This window comes from Polistes canadensis, unplaced genomic scaffold, assembly GCF_001313835.1.
Source record: "Polistes canadensis isolate GaletaPanama2010 unplaced genomic scaffold, ASM131383v1 scaffold_25, whole genome shotgun sequence".
In the NCBI taxonomy this organism is placed as follows: domain Eukaryota; kingdom Metazoa; phylum Arthropoda; class Insecta; order Hymenoptera; family Vespidae; genus Polistes; species Polistes canadensis.
This window is the reverse complement of record NW_014569572.1, coordinates 1135898-1157475: the sequence shown is the minus strand read 5'-3', so window position 1 is coordinate 1157475 and position 21578 is coordinate 1135898. Positions and strand designations below refer to the sequence as shown.

The 21578-nt window shown below is 31.7% G+C and overlaps 3 protein-coding genes and 1 long non-coding RNA gene across 10 annotated transcripts in view; 3 read left to right on the top strand and 1 right to left on the bottom strand.

Annotated features, from left to right (window-relative positions):
* Positions 1 to 83: 83 nt before the first annotated feature.
* LOC106783790 (serine/arginine repetitive matrix protein 1) lies at positions 84 to 7648 on the top strand. 5 transcript variants are annotated; one of them, XM_014742642.1, is made up of 15 exons: positions 84 to 367; positions 497 to 586; positions 669 to 791; positions 2453 to 2623; positions 2923 to 3083; positions 3193 to 3387; positions 3483 to 4304; positions 4418 to 4549; positions 4696 to 5178; positions 5349 to 5562; positions 5648 to 5733; positions 5825 to 6063; positions 6152 to 6310; positions 6448 to 6941; positions 7085 to 7648. In XM_014742642.1, the coding sequence occupies exons 1-15, from the start codon at positions 356 to 358 to the stop codon at positions 7295 to 7297; spliced, it is 3594 nt and encodes a 1197-aa protein (XP_014598128.1). In that variant the 5' UTR covers positions 84 to 355; the 3' UTR covers positions 7298 to 7648. The 5 variants fall into 5 exon arrangements, with proteins under 5 accessions (XP_014598128.1, XP_014598131.1, XP_014598127.1 ...); XM_014742645.1 differs by having other exon boundaries at positions 4693 to 4872; XM_014742641.1 differs by having other exon boundaries at positions 4693 to 5178.
* Positions 7649 to 8155: 507 nt separating this feature from the next.
* LOC106783792 lies at positions 8156 to 10220 on the bottom strand. The gene is made up of 7 exons (XM_014742646.1): positions 9867 to 10220; positions 9678 to 9792; positions 9324 to 9582; positions 9154 to 9249; positions 8961 to 9082; positions 8643 to 8885; positions 8156 to 8560 (listed from the first exon to the last, which is right to left on the bottom strand). The coding sequence occupies exons 1-7, from the start codon at positions 10115 to 10117 to the stop codon at positions 8411 to 8413; spliced, it is 1236 nt and encodes a 411-aa protein (XP_014598132.1). The 5' UTR covers positions 10118 to 10220; the 3' UTR covers positions 8156 to 8410.
* Positions 10221 to 11537: 1317 nt separating this feature from the next.
* LOC106783783 lies at positions 11538 to 13703 on the top strand. Of its 2 annotated transcripts, none has more exons than XR_001381349.1 (3): positions 11538 to 12218; positions 12401 to 12481; positions 13578 to 13703. It is a non-coding gene; the product is annotated as an uncharacterized LOC106783783 (long non-coding RNA). The 2 variants fall into 2 exon arrangements; XR_001381348.1 differs by having other exon boundaries at positions 11549 to 12158.
* A 64-nt stretch (positions 13704 to 13767) lies between these two features.
* The window catches only part of LOC106783780 (four and a half LIM domains protein 2), a 60380-nt gene continuing 52569 nt past the window's right edge, over positions 13768 to 21578 (top strand). Inside the window, exon 1 of one of the 2 annotated variants that reach the window (XM_014742628.1) lies at positions 13768 to 14037. In XM_014742628.1, coding sequence (XP_014598114.1) covers positions 13993 to 14037 — 45 coding nt within the window. In that variant the 5' untranslated portion in view covers positions 13768 to 13992. Of the gene's footprint in view, positions 14038 to 17867; positions 17886 to 21578 lie in introns of those variants that run through there. The other variant, XM_014742629.1, reaches the window with a different exon arrangement.

Here is a 21578-nt window from a genome sequence, read left to right as displayed (position 1 = left end):
AGAAGTTATGGTAGTGAAAGATAATTTTCTTTGCATTGGTAACACAAGGGATTTTTACAATACATTTCCGTTCTCGATGATTCGTATTCAAAGGAAATGTAGCAGCAGCCATGTTGGTCAATTGATTCAGTAGTCGCGTCGGTACATGATTTATTAAAAATTTTTGTTCTGATATTAAATTTGTGAAATTCTTGATCGTATTCTAAAGTTTTCATATTACGAGGAAGAATATTTTCTTATTTTTACGTGATCAAATTCTCGATAAATAAATAAAAACAGAATCAGTTTTGGCACTCAGCCGACTGAGAACGTAGTTCTCTGCACGGAACTTTTTCAACATTCACATCTTGCCAAAATGATGTATACGGTAAGATAACTTAAATATATTTAGATTGCATAACAATGGTCCGTTAATCTTAGACTTTGCAATTTTGTAATAAGAATACGTAATACGATTACTTGTAAATCTTAAAAAATATTTCAATTATGAACACAGGGAACAACCGCTTCGCAGGACACCAGATTCAGCGACAAAGAGAAAAAGCTTCTCAAACAGATGAAATTTGGTGACTCTTTGACTCAAAAGGTGATTATAATTATTACATTGCCTACGAGTTTATTATTTATGGTAATTGTAAGAGTTTGATGCATTATTCTTTTATATACAGGTCGATATGAGTAAGGTAAAACTAGATGTGATCAAGCCATGGATTACAACGAAGATTACGCAGATTCTAGGCATGGAGGATGACGTCGTAGTAGAATTTGTGTATAATCAATTGGAAGAAAAGGTAAGACATTCATCATATCACTTTGGGTAGATTCAGCGATATAGCTAATTTAGGTTTAGTATCGTTTTATCGAATGAATTATAAAATGCGTTCACTTGGCTTTTTCCCCTCATCATAGGATATCGATAAATACACGTTATTTCAGCACTATGTTTGGTACAATTTACAGACATTTAGATCCAAAATCTGCACGAGTTGCCGAATTTGGATTGGTAAAGCAACAAGGCAGAAAAGATAGTATTTATCGTACTTGCCTGATTGCTTTTTAATTTGGTTAAATGTCACTGTTCCTGAGTATCCTGATTTTTGTGAACCCAAGTATCTCCTCCAAGCATATTCATTTTCAACAAAAGAAAACTGATGTAGCTGATCTTGTCAAATTGAATGTGTGAATATAATGTCTTATTGCATATGTTTGAATTCCCCGTTAGTATAAGTAGAGACCGTTGGTGGGGCTCAACCCTTTAGTCCAAATGGCATTCGGATGTGCTCTTCCCTACATCCGTATGGCCGCCTTTCTATCAACCGTCAACCATAGCATCAACCAGTTGGCAGCTGCTATATCAACATCAACTTAGAACAACTGCTGAATCTTCAGCATCTTGGCTGTACCGGTATCATCATTACAACATCATCGAGGGAAACGACTTCACATCAATACTATCACCACATCATGCTGATTATGCTGCGGATCCTGTTTAATTCAACCTTCTTGGAGCCCTTCATCCATGGTATTTCATCACTTGGCTTTATAGCCGATGAAATACGTGACTGCAGCCACGAGTATTGCCTTCATCATAGCTGCCACTTCAATAAAGGTCGTCGGATATCGAGCTACCACTGCAAAAGCTGTACCCAGCTTTTGTCTGGGATTTGAGCATCGGCAGCATTCCAGAGGCTTTCTTCTATGGGAACATCACTTAATCACCTTCCAATCACCTGCAGACCTGCCATCTCCCTGTCATCTGTAGACACCTATCAACATTGGGAGCTACACACAGCTGCAGTACACAATCAACCTTGCGCATCCTGAAAATCACCTTCCTGTGCCATTATCCATGTTGCATAAACATGGATTTTAATTGGAGCTGGTTCTACCTGGTGCTTGCAGATAAGCATCGATCATCATCTGGAATTAGCAGCGAATAGAAAAATCTTTCCAGTCAACGCTGGAAGTATCTCTTCAATGGTTTGACAGTCTTTGTCAATGGAACAGGTTGGTGAAATGGTAATCCTTTTATTCTGCATTAATTCTTTGACTTTCCTATTTCAGCATTTCCAATATAGCATTTCATGAAATTACGAAGATCTTAAAGGTATCTGTATGCTTGAGATATTTCTGCATTTATCGATAAAAATATTTTTCTTAGCAAGTGCTGTTGCCTCTCTTACTTCAGGTTATTTTATGTGCGGTTCTGTGATGCGGTGGGTAAGATATATCACTAATATGGAGATAAATCTGCTTTTTCGAGGGGGAAAAGCAGTTAGTAATAAATTAGGAATAGTGGTTTTGTATTATATTTTTTTATATATATGATGCTTGCACAAAGGTATACATACGAGTAAGATTTGTTTTTTTTTTTATACAAATCTCTCGAATCTTACCATGCTAAAGTTGGATTTTTGTAAATTGATAAATTTATATGCTATGTATTTTACAGTTTCCTGATCCCCGAAAAATGCAGATCAACCTCACGGGATTCCTTAATGGAAGGAATGCTCGATCTTTCATGGGTGAATTGTGGGACCTTTTGGTCTCTGCTCAAGAAAGTGTTACGGGCATTCCAGAGGCTTTCTTACAGCAGAAAAAAGATCAGATTAAAAAACGCTTGGTAATTATATCATCTTTCTCTTCAAATTTCAAATGTAAACTAGATATATTCACATTTATTTATGTCTCTCTTGTTTTTTTATTTTTTTCCATTTTGCAAGGCATACTATATACATTTATCTACTTGTCTTGTCATGAATTGCTGTCAGAAATAAGAACAATTGAAAAGCTAAATAAAATGTACTAAGAAGTTAGGTTCATTGATTTAAAAATTGATAAATATTAATTATTGTATAATAAACAGTAAACATTATTAAAGTAGAATAATATATAATTAAAATATTGTAATATATTATTTAGGAAGAACAAGAAAAACTGCAAGCATCTTTAGCCGAAAAAGAAAAAGAGAAGGAACGTGAAAAAGAAAAGGATGAGACGGACAAGATAAAGAAAGAAGAGAAGGAACGTGCTTCGTCAAAAGAGCACAGAAGAGATAGGAGTAGAGATCGTGATAGGGACAGGTATGTTTTTTTTGTTATTAATAATATATGTTTTAAAGTAATAATAATATTTTGTGAAACCTATACTTTGCATTTCTCGCATTAATTATGTTAATATGTGTTAATGTAGAAATAAAAGGAGTAGATCAAGAGATCGACATAGAGATCGTGATAGATCAAGCCGTAAAAGGAGGTCTTCTTCAAGATCACCTAGCAAGAACTCTCTTAAAGATAACGGGAAAGATATGTCAGATATTAAAGTTGAACGTGAAGATTCACCACAACCTGAAAATGCAATACCATTAATGCCAGTCAAAACTAAGCCGTAAGTATATTGATGATATTTATTTTTACTTTTTTTTTTCTTTTCTATTTTTTATCTTCCTTTAAATGTATGTATTATCATATATTATTTATTAGGGAAGCCGCAGTCGCAATATCCAGATTACAAGCAAAGTTAATGAGCATCGCTGATGGTAAAAAGAAAAACAATCGTACACCATCACCCGAGTCATTGGAAAAAACAACAAAAAAATCTAGATCAAGATCCAAATCTCCAGCAACAACAACGCGTTCCAAGAAATCTAGATCAAAGTCACCTAGCAGAGATTCAAAATCACGTAGATCACGATCGCCTGGATCGAAATTAAGACGATCTCGATCTAAGTCTAGATCCCGAAGATCTCGATCGCGATCACGATCTAAGTCAAGAAGATCTAAGTCACGTTCGCAAGATCGTTTGAAATCAAGAAGATCAAAATCCAAAAATTCAAGATCACGTAGTAGATCACATTCTAGATCGAAAAAATCTCGATCAAAAAGTGACGATCGAAGTAAATCTAGAAAGTCGCGATCCGCCTCGAGCGATTCGAGATCAACGAAATCTCGTTCGAAATCATCTGACAAACGAAAGGACAATATTGATTCTAATCGAAAACGAGATAATAGTACTAGCAGTAGTTCTGGAACCGAAGGAGACAAAGGTGCAAAGGATAAAAATGATTTTGAAATAAGGAAAAAGAAAGATGGCGTTCAGGCTAAACGATCTTACAGAAAAACTAATAAAGATGACAGCGGTAGCGACAGTGATTCAAGTCGTGAAAGAAAATCAGCACCCAAAAGAAGAAGTCCATCACCACGTAAGGAGAGAGGCCGTTCTAAGGAAAGAGATAGATCCCGCGATAGATCTCGAGATAGATCGCGAGATAGATCACGTGATAGATCACGTGATAGAACAAGAAGGTAAAGAAATAGAATTTTAATTAAACAGTATTTGAATATTAAAATTACTCACTGTTTGCATAATGTGTTTCAGAAAAATTAACTGTCTATGTTTTTTTTTGTATGCTTTTCAGGAGATCGTTGGATAGAGAACGTGATCGACGAAGGGAACGAGAACGAGAAAGAGAGAGAGAAAGATTGGACAGATATAGCGGAAGTCGTAACATGCGACCACCGTCAGTACGCAGAGCACCTAGTAGGCGAAGGTAAGACAAATAAAAAAAAAAAAAAAAAAAAAAAAAAAAAAAAAAAAAAAACAGATAAAATAGAGACTCACTTTACTATGGTCAGTTATTTTAATCGGTTTTGGTAATTGTAATATTACAGTATAAAAGTAATGATGTTTCAGAAGTCCACCACGTAGAAGTCCAGCAAGATATCGTCGAAGATCACCCAGTCCTGGAGATAGGCGAAGAAGAAGATCTTTGGATCGTAGGAGGAGATCATCGGAGAGACGCGACAGACGACGATCACCCGATCGTCGAGACAGTAGACGTCGTTCACCAGATGGAAGAGATAGATCGCACAGGTATGATAGATCGTCGTCTCGTGACAGATCGAGTAGACGAGAACGGTCCAGAGATAGAAGGGATAAGGATCGTAGATCGAGATCTAGAGATCAACGATCATCGGTGGATCGTATAAGAGAGGGAAAAAGATCTCCCGATCGTTCTAAGGACGTCAAGGATAAAACGAGAGACAAGAAGGTCGATGAAAAAGTTAAAAGATCGACCGACACGGGATCGCGAAAAGAATTACGAAACGGAAGGTCTAAGTCGAGTAGCTCGGAAAGTAGCGAAAGTAGTACCTCTAGCAATGAGGATGAATCAGTTAGGTGAGTATTATGTACTTATTTCCTATCTCTTTCTTTTCAGAAGCTACGGTTATCCAGTTATATGAGTATTCTTTGATTAACGCGTTTTATTCAAACTTTTATGTTAAATAACTTTCTCTTTTTCATATTCATTTATTTTCTTTTAACATTTACACTTATTGTGCTCGCAGAAAATCGGTCGAAAGAAAATCTCAAGAGAAGCACGATCGAGAACAGTTGGACGAGAATAAGAGGAAAGAGAAAGAGAAGATTCTTAAAGAAGAAACTATGAAACGGACTGAAAAGGATGTGAAAAAGACCGAATCAATCTCCGTCAAAAAGGCTGAACCAAGCGTTTCACCAAAGAAACAACAGTTAACTGTACTTCCTGTCAGCAGACATAGGGTAATTACTGATCTTCCTTTTCTTTATTTGATCTTTATTTTTATATACATTTAACGTCGATAAAAATAAATTTTTAAAATTTTAGTTCTCCAAGAGTTTATCCCGTACACCTTCACCATTTAAGAAGACAGAAGACATCATTGCAGCTACTAAGTTAAAACAACCGTCAAAGTATGTACACATATCTATATACATTAATTAATTAATTAATTTATTTATTTATTTCATATAATTATATAATGATACAATATTCTAATTGTAGGGAAGATTCTAAGGAAGAATCACCAAAAATAGGCGAACCAAGTGCTACATCTGGCGACGCTTTTCTTTTGAAAAAAGATGACAGATCAACCAAATCAAGTAAACCTGCATCGGAAGAGAAAAGAACTGGTCAAAAATCTATTGAAACAGTAGCACCTAAAAAGCCAGTTGATTCTATAAAACGAGTTAAAAGAGATAAACGGGATGGATCTACAGATTCTGATGATAGTGATACTGAAGGTAAAAATAAATGAAATTTTATTTTACAAAAGAGAACTTTACTATTTTATTAAAAATTAAATACACACATATATAAATATATTTATAGGGAAAAAGAAGGTAAAGAAAGTAGATAGATCTAGGAAATCTAGAAAAGTTTCTTCCGACGAAGACAAGTCTGATAAAAGCAAAGCCGGTTCTAGTTCAGAATCTGAAGATGATAGAAAACATTTGGACAAAAGTAAAAAAAGGGATTTAAGTCGAGGAGGTAAGATTTGAATAAATATTTATTTTCAAATATTTAAGTAGTGATAATTATAACAGTGACTAAATCGAAAAATTTAAAAAATTGATTGTATGATTCATTTTTTATTACAACTATTTATATATAAATTTGTTAATTAGATTCAATAGATGATCGAAGTAAGGATAGAAAGGACAATAGAAAACGTGAAGTAATTGAAAGTGAATCTCGAAAGCGTAATACGAAAAAAGAAATAGAAGAAGATATAAAAAAGGTTAAGAGATCTAGAAAAGATTCTTCATCTGCAGAAGAGGATTCCAAAACAAAAAGAAATAAAAACGATGACGATAAATCTAGATCAAGAAAGTCTAAGAAGGATTCAAGTTCTGACGACGAACCGAAAAAGTCAAGGAAAAGAAGAGATAGTTCTTCCGAAGATGAAAAATCTAGAACACGGAAAACAAGAAAAGATTCAACTAGCGACGACGAAACTAAAACAAAATCGAAGAAATCTAAACGAGATTCTAGTACCGATGACGAAGATATTGTGGAAAAAGATATTAAGAAGAAACGAAAAGTTGATGATAGCTCTGACGAGGAGAAAGTTAAAAAGAAACGTAAAAAGAAGACAAAAACTAGTACAAGCGAATCAGAGGTTGGTATTTAAATGTAATATATCGTAAAATTTAGTATATAATAATTAATATTATTATTATATATATATTATATTATTCTTGCATAATATTTATCAATATATACAAAAAGAATTTGTGGTTTATTTAATTTCTGTGTGTATAGGAAAGTGAAGTAGAAGAAAAGAAAAAGAAGAAGGATAAAAAGCATAAGAAGCATAAGAAACACAAAAAACATAGAAAACACAAAAAGAAGAAGATCGCAGATTCGGACGAATCCGATATAAGTGAAGGGAATACAGAAGAACTAGAAAAAAAACTACGGGAGAAAGCATTAAAATCAATGAAAAAAGGACATAGTATTGAAAGAAGTGATTGAGATTATATGTGTCGTATCCAAGATCGTGTTACCTAACATGTATTCATACCACAATGTACTGATCAAATTGATGAATTATCTTGTGAATTATCTTGTTTATTACTGAAAAGAAAGCGAGGTTAAATTTGAACATTGACCACAATGAAATTTGTTCATTATGAAACCAGCTTCTAATCCTTGCACTGACATGTCATTTAACAAGTAATTTATTTGTATAATTCTTATATACCTTTGAGAGTGAATATTTTAATTTTTATTTTCATTATTAATATAATCAAAGGATAATACTACAAATAATTTCATAAGTTGATACAACAAAGCATGAATACATCAGTACGTTATTACATTTAATTATAGCTATTTTTTTTGTCCTGAAATAGGACGCAACACCTATACACCTCTAAATTTTAATAATATTAAGATACGTAGGTACATGTTGAGTTAGGAAACTGTTTACTTTTACTTTATTCTTATCACTAAGCAGTTATATATGTGTCTCATACCTAATTTTAGCGAATTATTTCTTGTTATATAGCACCATTGCGATACAAAATGTCTAACTTATTTTCATTTGTGTAATTAGTTTCACTACCGAAATTTGCATTTAGTATATAATAATTTATATATTATATAATGTTGTTTATTTCTACTGTACAACTTGAAAAATGAAGATATTTTGGCGTCGCTACTATCATCTCATTCGACAACCTTTACTTTGTAATAATCACCAATTTTGTCTAGACTTTAAATATCGAATTTATACGTGATGTAATTTACTTTATAATTCACGTATTCTTAGTATTTTTGAAATATATCATTTTGGAAAAAGTGTGATAATAATGTTCGATATAATTTCTATAGTTAATTTATTTATTATATCTTACATTCACATATACAATACTTATCTGTTTAGACGCAATATAATTTAAATTTTTACCGTTTAGGTATCAATTTATATGAGGGGGATAATAAAAATGTACATAAGAAACATTTAATTTTTTGGTGCTTTAAGTCGTATCTAAAAACAGTAGGTTCCGTTTTTAATAGTTACAAACAAAACTGTACATATCTTATATATAACTTGAATGATTAGTTATATTAATCATTTTGTACTTATACAGAAGATAAGTTGTCAAATATACTCGAGGAATTAAGGAACATAGAATTCCATTCTGGAGAGCATATTAGTGTATTAGTAACTGTTCCGAGATTGATAAGTTCACCATTCAGTTCAACTGTGTTTAGCTTTGCAGCTATAAGATCCTGAAAGAAAAATGTATTTTTAAATATTATTAGCAAATTTAATACATTTCTTTTTTTGAAGGGTAAATTCATCTATGATTACCTGTCGAAAACTCTGATTAGATCCAACATTTACAATTAAACTGCTTTTGCCTATACATAAGCGTGCATTTCCAGATTTTAAAATTTGTAATTTTCCAATCATACCAGCTTTCAAGCTGCTCAGAGTAAAATTCTGTTTGGAATTGTTTTTATTTTCTGTCTCTAGCGGTGTATTATTTGCATGCTTCGATTTTGGTACATAACTATCGTTACTTGCTTCTAAACCTGGTAGGCAATCAGGAAACTGCAAGTAAATAATTAATTAACTGTTAATAATATTTCGTAATATTATTTCATCAAAATGTAAAAATTCTAATACCTGCATTAACATATAGTTATGGGGTTTTTCAATAACTTGTGAAATATTGTCCCACAGATTTGTTTCTATAGGCTCGCTTTTTGTAAGTTTGTCCTTTTTAATTTCTTTCTTCACTTTTATTACTGGAAATTTATATTTTATATATATAACAGATAGATTATAATAATTAGATAATATATTATATGTTGCTTACCAGTGCCATTTTCTGAAATGATTGGTTTTTGATCTATCTCGTCATCACCCAATGTTGTACTAGTTTCAGTCTTAGGTTCCGTTTTAAAACAATCGCCTATAATTATTAACGACAATAAATTATAATTGTATTCATTTCTATATTACTGTGTCGTATTAAAAGAATCATACCCTTTTTTATTATGGGCAATGAAATAGGAGCATTATATGTATCGAGTCCTGTATCATCTATACCATCATCGATGAAATCATCCCTTAATAATGCTTTTAGTTTTTGCTCTTCTTCTTCCTTATTAATTACACGATTTAAGTTTAATTTAGGTCTTTCTATTGAAGGTTTTCTATCAGAGCTGTATCGTCCTCCTCCTTCTCCTCTAGCCCTTCTACCAATTTGAGGATCAATTGTACCTTGGGAAAATACACCAGAAGTCTGACCATACAAAGAAATAGAAATGAAGTATAATGCATTATATTAGTTTGCTGCTTTATCAAGAAAGAAAAGTTAGTATTATTAAAAAAAATTACCTGAATAAGATTGCTATTGCCTCTGCCTCTTCCACGGTCAGATGATCCACGACCTCTTCCTCTACCTCTTTGCTTAAGTGATTTGTCAGGATCATTTTTAGTTACCACTGTTTCCCTGTATACAAATGTTAGTTTAATTGTTGTCCAAGTAATAATATTTAGAAATATTAAATACGAGAATGGACTTACTCTTTCTTTCTGTTTCGTTGAGTATTCAAATTTGGTACATAAACTTTTTTTGTCTTTTCAGTCTTTATATTTCCACCTAAAGTTAAATCACGTGGTAACCTAAAAGATGTTAATCGTGTAGTCGTGGGTGCAACGCCTGGTTCTGTTTTAATATTTTTGAGAGTTACTGGTAAAGAAGTTCCTGGTTCAATTTTGATTTGTACATTTTGTGGACGTGCAGGCTTTTTATTGCCACTTTGATTAGAAGCCATTTCTAATGATTCTAACAAAATCGTTTATACTAATAAATATTTTCAATGTTCACGCTTTGATCAAGCGTCTGTGAGTTTCTAACCTATACATAAGTTACATGAATATTTCCCTTATACATTGCTGCCAATCGTAAAAGTAAAAATTTGTAGCTGATTTATTAATTTTATATTGATTGCTACTATTTAATATATTTTATATATATTTTTTATATAAATGTAATAGATTATATATAATTTTTAATTTCCGTTTTTTATGTGAAGCATTTTTATTAATATTCTAATATTAAAAAAAAAATCATATTAAAAGAATCATAAAATCTTTGCAAAGAATAAAATGATTAATTAATATTAGAAATATTTGTATTTTCAATGAAAAAGAATTTAATTTGTATTCTTGTAAAAAAATAGTCTTATATAAAAATTTATGACTTAAGTATTACGCGAGACAAGTTGTTAGCCAATCAAATTGTAGCTGCCATGATACTTTTGTTATTTAGCGCGGCAATAAGGCAGACATTGTAATCGTGAAATAAGAAGGCTCCTGTATTTTATAGATTTTCTGCTATTCGACCATCGATATCACAGATTTTTCAACCAAATCATATTCGGAATTATGCTTGGAATGACAGGTAAGAAAATTATTTTATTACTTTATAATATTTTGTCTGTTTTTTTAACTTGAAAATAAATGTTTGGCAATTACCAAGTTCTTATGTTGTATTTTACTTTATTTTATTATTCATGTATTTTGTTACAGATATATTCCTTGTGAGTTATGCATGTTTTACGTAATCAATGATAAAGGAAAAGAGGTATTAATAAATCCGAAAGAAGAAGAAAATAAATATTATATTCAACTAAAAAACCTATTTCCCTAAAGAACATTTTCAAAATTAATTTCCCGAGAATGGTAATTATATTTATTGATATAAGTAATTTCAATAGATTAATTAACTCTTCTTTTTTATAAAATTTTAATAAATCAATATATTTCAGTTTTGCTTTGAAGATTATTCAATAATTTCAACAATAATTAAATAATTTTAATGCATACCGCATTTATTACAAATATCGAATTATATACAACCAATCCGAAGTTAGAAGATATTATAAGGATTTTACTAAACACTATTAAACTGAAAACAAAAAAAAAAGAAAATAAAACTTTAATAGGTAAGTTTTAATTGACCGAATTGGAATACAAAAAAAAAAGAAAAAAATATATAAATATAAAATATAATAAAAGAGTTGGAGATGAACGTAGGTGGTATTAAATATGATGAATGTTTTTAGGATGATCAGTATTTAGCAGGCGAACAGGCAAACGAGCGGGCAAGCAGGTAAGCAAGCAACCCGAGCAGAGAGGCAAGCTGACAAGTGAGTAGAGCAAGCAGGAACGACACAGGGGATAGGAGAGTATAGGATACATATAAGACGGTGTGCGCGATGAGGTCATCGCGTGGTTTTTTAACCGCGCCGGCAGTCGTGAAGCAGACTGCTCGAAAGCCGGCTGTCTTACGTTCGTTTCTGCTCTCTCGTGATTTTTCTAACTCCGGTGCCACGTGCCCGTAGAGCTTTTCCTTCTTTTCTTTTCTTTTTTTTTTTTTGTTATCTCTCCTCGTTGTTTTTCTATATTTTTATATTATTTCTTTTTCTCCCCCTTTTTCTAAAATATTATATATCTTCCAAGTTCGCTAGTTCGCGAGAATTATTTGAAATTATATATATTAGATCGTTATTATTATTATTATTATTATTTTTGTTTTTGTTTTAATTATAATAATACTTTAACAAACACACAAAAAAAGTAACAACAAAAGGAGGAGAAGAGAGAAAAATAGAAACGAGGCGTAACATCGTTAACAAATGTCGTCCTTTTTTTGAATCATCGTTACAAGGATCATAATTAATCTTTAACCAGGAGCCTAGAGGTCCTGGACACGACAAATTTTCATTAACGGATTACGACCGAGCAGATCCACGAGTCATAAAATCGTTCTACACCGCTAGACACATGACCGATTTAAAGTTCGACCGGTCGGTACGTTTCTTAAACCTGTTTTAACTTCTACAATCTTTCTCTCGATTATTGTATACATCGGTGAGTGAATATTTTCGAATAGCCAATCGTTGCAAGTCAAATCATCTTTTGTTATGTCTTCTTTCTCTACGTCCCTTTCGATTTCTATGCTCTTATTTCTTTTATTTTCTTTCCCATCCCTTTACCCTTTCCTTTCTTTATCATTTTCTAATCTATTCTGTGTGCCTCTTTTCTGTTGGCAGATCAAACGACGAACGTTTACGAGCTGCCATAGATTATGTTTTATCTACTTGACCGTTTTTAATTTGGAAATAATGAAGAAGGTAAAGTTTGCCAAAAACAAAAATAAATAACAATAAATCACAGTTAATTAATTTACATTTGGAAGAAAAAAGAATGAACTTTAATTGTTGACGACGAGAAACATCCATTTTTTCTTCATCCAATTTTTCATGCATTCTTATAAGCGATATGAAATATGTATGAGTAATAGGAAGTTTTAATGAATTTATTTTTAAATCTTTTTTTAGAGGATACAGAGAATATAAGATAACCGCAATCAACAATGAAAGTTTTGTCAACGTATTCTTGTATTCGCGATAAACAGTTTCTCTTTTTTCTTATGTACCGTACGTATATACCGCTATGTATTCTTTTTTATATACAGGTTTTCCGTTCCCCCTTACCTCACTCTTTCCTCTCTTTCTCTATTTATCTTTCTCTCTCTTTCATTAGCAAGGAATTAAAAAGTAAAATCGAAGTATAGTTCGTGCGGTATGTTTTGGTTGCTGTTCGCTGGAATGGAAATGTTTTGTCGCGTGGGCGTTACGATTTATAAAGAGGATAAGGACAAATGATTTTAAATTTATGCGTTTAACAACTATCGTAAACAATTATCAACCGTTAACATTGATATTCTCTATCATCTTTCTATTAAATATTATTTAAAAAAGAAAAAAAAACAAAAAAAAATAATATTTCTCTTTCGAAACGCGCATAACTCTTGACTATATTTAAATTGAAAATCAATAATATTAATTATGAATCTCTTGCATTTAATATTTTTGTTTTCATTCGAATACCTCACATCACACGTTCAATATTAATACGCGCGCGATAATGAATCAATCTTTGAATTATTTATAAATGTCTTTCTTTTTTTTTTTTTTTCTTGAAATTAAATTTCTAATTTAAGATGCATATAATTTTGTATTGAAAGAAAAAAAAAAAAAAATTAAAAGTATAAGTATTTATTTGAGGTGTAATTAAAATTTTTCGAAAATTCATGATCAATGATTTTTCCTTATCTATTTTGTTTATATAATTTTTCACATACGTACAATGCGCGCGCGCGCGATGTGTGGATATGTATGTATATGAGTAAGATCAAAGATCGAAGAATGATTTTTCTCATTTCAGCGAGTCTATGCGCACGCACACGTCGCTCGATGTCGATAGCTTTTCAGCAGAGCTCGTCGAGTTCGATCCAAGAGGGTGGAGGTGGAGGAGGAGGAGGAGCTGGAGGAACTGGAGAAGGAGGCGGAGAGGAGGAGGAGGAGGTGGTGGAGGAGGTGGAGGTGAAGGAGGAGGAAGAAGAAGAAGAAGAAGAGGAGGAGGAGGAGGAGGAGGAGGATGCGGCGGTAGCGTAGATCGAAACGAAGCGCGCTTTACAAAGTTCGACTTTACTACCAGAAGGAAAACACATCGCGTCGTTGACAACGAAAACTATCAAGAGATATTGCACCACGACTTTTTTTTTCTTAGCTGAAAATTAAGAACCAAAATTTCTGCTAAGATACGGAACATTGCGAACCTTTATCGAAATCGTCGAAAGATGAATGGAGTTCGACGGACGGCCATCGATGCTTTCGATGCTAAGGTAATAATACAAATTTTTCGGTCTTTTTTATATTTAATTTGATTTAATTTTATTTTATTTTTAATTTAGTATTAATTGTGATCATCGTGATCACAATAGAAAAGAAAGAAAAATATAATCTCTTTTTATTTGAATTATTATTCATAATTATCACATACATTGAGATAATTGTATCGCATGTTTTTCTTTTGGAATGGATATAAATTTAATTAGAAAACAAAGGAATATACGTGGATGAATTGAAAAGTCTTGGAGTTTAATGTAAAAAGAATTCTTTTTTGTTTATTGGTCAAACTATTATTTATCTCAAAATATTTAAATAAGAATAAGCTGATAACTTTACAACCCTTTCTCGTATGCGAATCTAGTTCTTATTAGATCGTCAAAAATTTCTATTGTGTTGTAACAAAAAAATCTATTTTCCAATTTGATTATTTCCATCAGCTAATTATTATTCATTTTCTTCGAAATGGATTTGATTAGAAATTAAAAATATATGAATAGATTTTTATTCATATAAAAGATGAATATAGTAATTATGTTATGCAATGTAATTAATTCTCTCTCTCTCTCTCTCTCTCTCTCTCTCTCTCTTTTTTTCTCTCTCTTTCTTGAGAAAGATCTTACGCATCGAAGGCCCAAGAGATGTAAACGATTCTGTATGTCGGTCTCTGCTTCGGGTACTTTCTGTCTTCTAACAACCACGAGTTCGTAGAAGCGTGTGCGTTGAACGGAACGTGTAATTAGGTGTCTTAACGCGTCGAGATCGGTTGACCGATCCGATAACGTACGATACATAAATATAATATTATATCCCTTGGTTATTACCAGAAGATTCGATGCTTCGTACTTTCCACTGGTAGAATTAGAAATGAATTACGCGTTGCTACCCTAATCGATTAGAAAGATTACTTAATGTCAAAAGAGATTTGAATAATTTTCTATAAAATATTAATATTCCCGTTCATATTTCTATAATATTATAATACAATAATAATAATTATTAAATAACGCTATTAGTAATTTATTTATTAAAGTATGATAATGATAATATAGAGTTATTAAATTATTATTGCTGTAGTTTTAATTCATTTTAGGTTTGTTCATTTAAATCATCATATAGGTCAAGTTTTAATATGTGTAATCTAATGATATTGAGTAATGAAGTAGATATAGGAATATCTACATACCTATGTAATCTTATTTGAGAATGATAGAAATAACACAGATGTAGTTATCTCTAAATTGAAATAATATTTTAACCGAGTATACCGTGTCTCTAAACGTGTGTGTCTATTTATTTACATATATGTCCGAGATAGGAGAGAGGATAGATCATTTGGTTCCATACGAGTACGTTGCTCGCATATTATTAAGCCAATAGTAGAATTATTAATTTAGTATCTAACCATCGTTGTTCGTACTCTTTCGCAATGTTCTCTTCCTGTCTATCGTCGTAAAATAACGTTGTAGGTTAGCAGCAAGTTAGTTAGCTTTCCACAACGTCGATATGACCAACGACATGGTCGAGGGTTCTAGCTTGTGAAGTGTCAAGCTCTGTGTATGGTCTGATGATGGATCGTTCTTCTCTTTGCCATGATAATAATTCGTTTTCGAATTTCGATCAAAGTTTCACCTTAATGTGATAAACATACATTATAATATACGTATACATAATTTTTTTTTTTTTATTTAACGCCAAATATTAAATGTTTGTGAAAAATTAATGCTGTATAATATTTTGTTTTTATTACGAAATTACGATAACGAAGTATAAGTAACACTTTAAGGAATATAATATATTTTTTTATACGCACGGTGTAAAAATTAATTAACTTGAAAACACATTCAAGTTCTTTACCGATTAAGTTTATTGTAACTTTGTTTAATTTACTTTACTTTAGTATACTTTACTTTACTTTGGTTTAGTCTACATTAGTCGAAGTAATTTCGAAAGATCAAGAAATAGAATTGTGCCAATGCTACATAGCAATTTCATTTATGGCCAAACAAGTTCTCGTACGATAAAGCCTAGAACGAGAGAGAAAAAAAAGAGAGATTACCGAACGTGAGAACTAGAAAATTAATGTCGTTAGAAGCTTACGATAAAAAAAAAAACAAAAAAAAAAAGCAAAAGTACCAAAGTAATACGCGTACATTTAATTGTACAATGATAATACGCGCGTGTTTATTTCGTCATATTTCTATTGAAATTAAAGTTACGAAAACTTCGGGAAATATTTTTAATCAATTAAGGTGCGAGATAAATTGTTAGAGTTAATAAATTTGATCATGTAATTCTACGTGTTTGACATTGCAAATATTTCAATTAACATCGATTACTAAGATCAATCGAAGTAATTATTCTAACGATAGGAAAACTATCACAGCTACATCGGTTATATTTCTTTGAACTTTAAATTTATTTCTTATGGAAGGACAATGTTAACGACTGTGTCGTAAAGCTTCTTCCCATAGGTTTCTTGATTTTATTTCGTAACAGGTTTTCACGTGAAATTATAGTGGCACTCCCTCATTCCATCAACCCTAAGTAGATTCACTTTGAGATTTGATATTGGCATAACGGAAGTCAGCAGTATGGTCAGTTTCGTTTTGGTATCGCGTGACAGTAAGCCGTTCGTGGATTTCCCTTCGGATTTCTTGCGTGACAGAGGGGTTGTTGTTGTTGTTGTTCTTCTTGTAGGGCATCTTTTTCTTTTTTTCCCCTTTCTGAATACACTAAAAAAAAACCTTGAGTAATCCTGAAAAAGGATCGTAATTGAACGCACTCTTTGCATTAGCTTAAGCTATGCTTCGTAATAGGAGAAAGATGCAACCAACCCTCGGATAGTATACACGTATATGTGTGTGTGAATGTTTCTGTGTGTTTGTATTCGCAAACGAGGTGGATCGATGATCTCAAATAAGCCTGTGTTCCTTTTTATATACCTGTGTAGTTTCTTTATTTAGCATTACGAGGACAAATCGGATTTCTATAAGTCCTTCTTACATAAGTATTAGTTCAAAACTTTGTAAATAGAAATAGAATGTAAGAGTGGTTTGTTCCTTTATTTTTACTATATATATATATTTATCGGACACACCCAACAGGTTGTATTCGAATTGGCCGACATTTTATTCGTCTTAATATATCAATAAAGTTTCCTAAAGGCTTGTAGACGTTTATTGGTAATTGGAATAGGGCGTAACGTTGCAAAAGTAATACGCGATAAACTGCATTTCACTTTCTTCGTAATCAATGATAAGCAGTGATAACCTCGAAGCCACTTGAAACAGTAGGGATCAGATAATTATCAATAAATATCCTTGACTGTTCCCTTACTCTTTTTCATTTAAACACATCATTTCTTTATTCGAATAATCAAAAATCACACGCAGTGGGTAGTTAATTTATATTTATTAAATCATATAAAAAAAAATAGAGAGAGAGAGGGATTTAAATTGCACACGTAAACTTTGTTTCCAGTCTAATTAGGATGTTGTGAATCAGTTATGGTTCCTGTATGCGTCAAGGTCGCATCAATTTGTTCGGTAAATTAGGTCAATTTGTTTGAAGAGATGAATCACAAGAAAAGTCTCTTTCAACTACCAGTATTTAATATGTATTTCTTTTGTCATAATGAAAACTCGAACGTTTCTCTTTGAAGGTGCAGGTGACAAAAAGGGGGGAATATGGGAATGCACGCGTGCGCATGCCTCATAGGGTGCACCGAAAAGCATCGTGCGACTGTAAGCACGCGTGACACAATCGTTCGGGAATGTCAGTAGTGTTGGACGTTGTTAGGTTCTCCTGGATCTGTGTGTAGTAAGAGAGACATACGTGTATGGTGCGTATGTATAATATGTATATAGAGACAACTTTTATAAATATATATATGTATGTAAATATGTGAAGAGAGGTGAAAAAGAAAATGCAATTTTTTTTCAATCGTTGCTTTTGCATATAGAACGATGTTTTGTTTTTTTAAATTTATTTTGAAAATATATTGATCTATAATTATTTTTCTTTTATTTTCTTTTTCTTGAGAGGAAAATGGAGAAAAAATATATATATATCTCTCTCTTACTCACGATTGAATTATTATAATTATTATTCAGAGAATATTTTCGAGTCTGTTATTCATAATGACAAAAATATAATAACAATGAGATAATGTGAATAGAAGGATAAACAAATTAGTCGGTAGTTCGAAGTAATAGACATATTTTGGTTATTAATTCGATGAGCGATTGTTTTGATTAGATATCTTCGCTGATAGCAATATATACCGAGTGTTATTCTTACTGCGTACGATTCAGGCGGAGCTTGTGATAAGGAGCAAAATGATGTCACTTCCGTACGTCTGACATCATTGAGGCGACGGCTCAATGTCATTGCCTGCTTTCAAAATAATCGCTGCCCACTAGATTCCAGTGTTGCTTTCATAAATGGGGGACCTTGATGTCGGCGGTCTCCCTAAAGTCACGAGACATAGTTTTTATTCTTTTTCATTTTTTTTTTTTTTATTGTTTTTCCTTCTTTTTCTTCTTTCTATTCAAACTGTGACACATTTGCGAAGGCGTCAGAAATATCGATTTATTCATATCGAATTTCGATTATTTATCGTATCGTTTTTAATCGAGTCTCATTTATTCGTCTTTTATTTTTCTCTTTGATAAAGTACTCAAATCCGGCTAAAGATCCGATCAGATCTGTATTGTTTATTAGGTTCGAAATTTTTAATATGTTGTTCCTTTTTTTTATTTTTTTGCTTTAGCAATGCGTGGACATATTTAAATGCTACGAGTAAACCTAATCAATCTTCGAGATAGAATATTAAATGTTACAGTATAACGAATAAATAAAAACAAATAAGAAAAAAGAAAAAGCATATTAAAATATAATTAATGTAATTAATTTGAATCGGTGAGTTCTGTGTATTAATCATAGATTTCTGTAATACCGACCTTTGATATAACTGATTTTTTTAATAATGCTTGCAATTACCGCGCGATGTCGCTTTAAGTTAGCGGCAAAATTTGATTTCTCTATAATTGGTTAACACTATAATATTAAATATAATTAATAAATTATAGAAAAAAAAAATATATATATACATATATAAGATGTTTCTTACGATTAAATTTATATGTCGATTTTAGCTCTCATATTTACAAGACGACGAGTTAAGAAAAATAAAAAGAAAAAAAAAAGAAATTAATTTTTCAATTACCAGCCACATGGCTATCATTGAAAAATACCACAAAGGTAGATGTCTACATGGGACCATCGCGAATCGACGAGGTCAGCAGTCTGCTGACACGTATGTAAGTATACTTACATACGTTCAGCAACACGGATACCCGATAACAGTTTCAGCAGTAGCGAAAGAAAGCATATTCTCTCCGGCCTCGCCGTTCTCCGATGGAACGAGAAGGCTTTAAATGACTCACATGACCATATTACGAGAAGCAGAACAGTTGTGACATGGACCGCTAAATGTTTAACAGCGAAACCGTTAAATTCAATTAGAGCGTTACTTTCTTTCATTTCCTTACGATCTTCAATTCTAAGTAACTACCGTTCATTTACCTTTTTTTTGTTTTTTCTTTCATCGTTTTTCTTTGAACTATTACATACATATTCATTTTCATGCATTACACTAAACTGTTAAAAGGGGAACTTAACTCTAATTGCTTAATTGGTTTTTCTTTATTTATTCCATTTTTGAATTATTAAATTTGGATAAAAGAAAATGAAGCAAAACTATAGGATGACAGGTTCACTTATTTTTTTTTTCTTCTGAAATTTTTATATTATTGAAAATGTAAAACAATTTAAGATTGGGGAGAAAGGAGAACCCTATAACATCTCATAAAGGATTAAATGATTTCAACATTTTACCGTTAATCAATATGCATATTTTATTGTTTCTTAGAATGGTCTAAATATTGAAAATATTGAGAAAAATATAGCATGGTATTAAGTGTTCCAATATTTGAACGACGAGAGGAGAATATGACAAAATAAATTATTAATATATCTGCATCAATTTCGACATAGATTTCATGCCTTTTTCTAAAGCATATTATATAACACGATTATTCTTTTTATTATACCATAAACAATATTGAAGTATCTAGCTGTTAAAAATTTATTTTCCTTATCTTATGTTAAATTGTTTTATTTTTCAATGATATGAACATTTGCAAAAGAATGGATTTTCATATGACCCGTAATAGTATAGTATTATTAAAAATGATTACGACATTATTGAGAATGTATATATATATATTTATTTACTTAATTGTATATACTATACTTAGATACATTTGTTATGTACCTACGTAGTACCTTCGATTGGTTATCCTCGCCATTTCGGGAGAAAAGGTCGGTGCGTACGTGAGGCCCCGTTCACCGCCTCGTGGTCCGCGTGGTCGCGTGGTCGCAGTCTCTTCTAGACGCTTATAAACGCCATATAAAAAGCGGGGGCGTAGTTACAGGACCTTGTCGCGACCCACACTCAGTGCCGTATCTCGAAATTTTTACCCAAAAAAATATCCTGACCCATAGCATATAATTCTTCGAAATCCCGTTTCGGGTTTTACCCGAAAGTTCTTTCCTATTTTTTTGATCTCTTACTTATTATTTATTATTTAACGTGCACGCGATATTTATTAGATTTTATAATTAATTAATTATTTAATAGAGCAGAGAGAATATATGGATTGCGTATATAATTCAGTTAAATAATATATTAATTATTGTATCATTTTTATGTTTTATCAATGATAAGATAAAATAAGAAACTTGTTGATACGATACTTAACGTATTATTTTTAGTTTAACATATAAATTTCATATTAATTTGAAATCGTATACTAGTGCATGGTTTCGTATTATTTTGTATTTTTTTTTTTTTTTTTTTTTTTTTTAGATGTGTTTTAGATATTCCTATCTTCTTCCTGTAGACTAACCATTTTTATTTGGTATTAGAAAGATCGTTAGAAATAAATTAAGTATCTCGTCGACAAGCAAGCCAGCAAGTAAGTAAGCAAGCAAGTAAGCAAGCAAGCAAGCAGCTGGCCAAGCAGACTGGAATCCATATCCACGTATTCTTTCTTTTTCTTTCGTCACGTTCGAGCGAACAACCCATTCGATATGGTCGATCGAATTTTTGCACGTTTCTTCTTTGGAACGTACGAAAGCCGATGATTTTTCCAACTTTTCGCTTTCTAAACGTTCGTGTTCGTTCGTGTTCGTTTTTATTCGTGTCTTATGATTTTCCTTGACCATATTTAAAAAATAAAAAAAAAATAAAAAAGAATTCACAATTTCTTTTCCATTTATATATATATATATTTTATTTTAATTATCTAGAAAGTGATCTAGTTCTTAACTTTCAGATAATAATTAATCAGTTGATGAGAGTTTATTTAGATGGATCGTAGATATAAAAAGGAATCGTAGAAGTAGAATTTTTTAATAGTGTTCAGTAGAACACAAGAGGGAATTGAAACAGGAAGCAAGGTGTGCCTTC

Excerpts from the sequence above, each read along its gene's own strand:
- LOC106783790 (XM_014742641.1), top strand. Across the intron at positions 587-668 it reads GTGACTCTTTGACTCAAAAG|GTCGATATGAGTAAGGTAAA; the intron begins GTGATTATAATT and ends TTTTATATACAG. Across the intron at positions 4,305-4,417 it reads TCACGTGATAGAACAAGAAG|GAGATCGTTGGATAGAGAAC; the intron begins GTAAAGAAATAG and ends TATGCTTTTCAG.
- LOC106783792 (XM_014742646.1), bottom strand. The coding sequence starts at position 10,117 with ATGGCTTCTAATCAAAGTGGCAATAAAAAGCCTGCACGTCCACAAAAT. Across the intron at positions 9,793-9,866 it reads CAACGAAACAGAAAGAAAGA|GGAAACAGTGGTAACTAAAA; the intron begins GTAAGTCCATTC and ends ATTTGTATACAG. Across the intron at positions 9,583-9,677 it reads GCAATAGCAATCTTATTCAG|ACTTCTGGTGTATTTTCCCA; the intron begins GTAATTTTTTTT and ends TTGTATGGTCAG.